Raw genomic sequence first — 1,680 nt, forward strand, 5'->3', positions numbered from 1 at the left:
TATTGATGACGTGAAAAATAATAACGGTAACTCCATTGAAATGATTCAAAACTAAAGTAACGAGCCAATTTTTTAAAATGTAAGGAGTAGAAAGTAAAGATATTTGTGTAAAAATGTAAGGAGTAGAAGTAAAAAGTTGCCATAAAAATAAGTAGTAAAGTAAAGTAAAAATATCAGAAAAATCTACTTGAGTTCAGTAACAAAGTATTTGTACTTCGTTACTTCCCATCTCTGGTCATCATCCATCCATCCATGCATGCATGGATCCATGCATCCATCCATCCATCCATCCATCCATCCATCCATCCATCCATCCATCCATCCATCCATCCAGGCCATTTATGGTCTTCAGCTTCGTTCATCTCAGTCGTCGTGTTCTTGGTCCTGAAGTTTCTCCCACATCATCAACTGATTGTGTTCACCTGGTGACGCCTAAGTTCAGCCACCTTGCTGTTAAAATCTTTCCGTTCCGTTAGCTGTAGCATCAAGTTGCAGATGCATCAATGATGACCTGCTTGTGTGTCACTTCTACAGCCGAATGCAACTGGCTTATCTGTTTGAGCCATACTTCATTTTTGTCAGTGTTGATAATGGTTAAAGAGAGTTAATGGCTTATGAGCCATTTTGTATGCCAAGAACAATCCTGTTGGCACAAAATAGGTCCAGAAGTTAAAACAGTAACAGTGGGTTATATACCGACCATTCCTGTACAACCGCTGCCCTCACTGGAGCAATAGGAGCATCTGACAGGGCACTGCAGACCCCCCAGGATGCTGCCAGATGTGTGGGAGGAAATAAAACCAAAGGTTTATGAAATTATCAGAATGTAGCTCAACATAACAAATGGTCAGGTATGCTCTCGTTTACGGAAGCAGTTTTATCCCTCGTTCCACTCTTTATATACCTTATAGTGTTATGGAGACCTGATCAAAAAGAAGAAGGGAATACTGTTTCACTTTCAGTTTCCTGGAGCCGCTTCCAGACCTCTTGAAGGAGCAGGTTTGTCAGCTTTAGTAACAGAATAAAACTGGTTTCCTGCTGCAGACCTGGATGAGGCGGTCCCAGAGACCGAGCTACTGGACAACAGCATCCAGAAAGGCAGGGCTCAGCTGTCCGTCAAAGCCCGCAGGCACCGGCCCTCACGGTCCCGCTACCGAGACAGTGTAAGCTCCACAGAGGGAGACGAAGGCTTCGACAGGAAGGTAGAGTACCGCTGGAAACTCTAATATTTTTAAATGAATCATGACCCAATCAGCTGACCATTGTGTTTGTTTGCAGGACAGCCCCATACAGTCTGCCCGCTCTCCTCTACACCTGGCCATGAGAGGCTCCTCCCCCACCCCAGATTTACTGGTGTCCTCCCGAAGCCCCGCCTTTTCCTTTGACCCATCCCTGGTGAGAAAAGTCAGAGCGAAAAATTAATCTTTTTCTTTTTTATGCAAAAACTGAAAACAACATCCTTATTCACCCTGATGTCTCAGGGCCGTCGGTCTCCAGAGGACGAGGGTGCCTCATTGGTCACTCCACCACGTGGGCGGTACCATCAGCTGACCAATGCCACGTCTCAGGAGGCACTAGTCACTCCAAGCAGTTCGCCATCAAAATCCTGCCCGTCATCCGACTGCTCACCTGTCTACATGAGGAGGAACAGGAGGCCAGACAGTGAAGGTGAACACACCT

The 1,680-nt window shown here is 45.7% G+C and overlaps 1 protein-coding gene across 1 annotated transcript in view; it reads left to right on the forward strand.

The window, feature by feature from the left end:
- samd14 (sterile alpha motif domain containing 14) overlaps positions 1-1,680 on the forward strand; it is a 22,218-nt gene that overhangs the window by 10,512 nt on the left and 10,026 nt on the right. The window contains exons 3-5 of the mRNA XM_015399936.1: positions 1,045-1,202; positions 1,279-1,395; positions 1,482-1,668. Of these exons, the coding sequence (XP_015255422.1) occupies positions 1,045-1,202; positions 1,279-1,395; positions 1,482-1,668 (462 nt within the window). The remainder of the gene's footprint in view (positions 1-1,044; positions 1,203-1,278; positions 1,396-1,481; positions 1,669-1,680) is intronic.

Source organism: Cyprinodon variegatus, unplaced genomic scaffold, assembly GCF_000732505.1.
Source record: "Cyprinodon variegatus isolate N-32 unplaced genomic scaffold, C_variegatus-1.0 Scaffold1058, whole genome shotgun sequence".
NCBI lineage: Eukaryota > Metazoa > Chordata > Actinopteri > Cyprinodontiformes > Cyprinodontidae > Cyprinodon > Cyprinodon variegatus.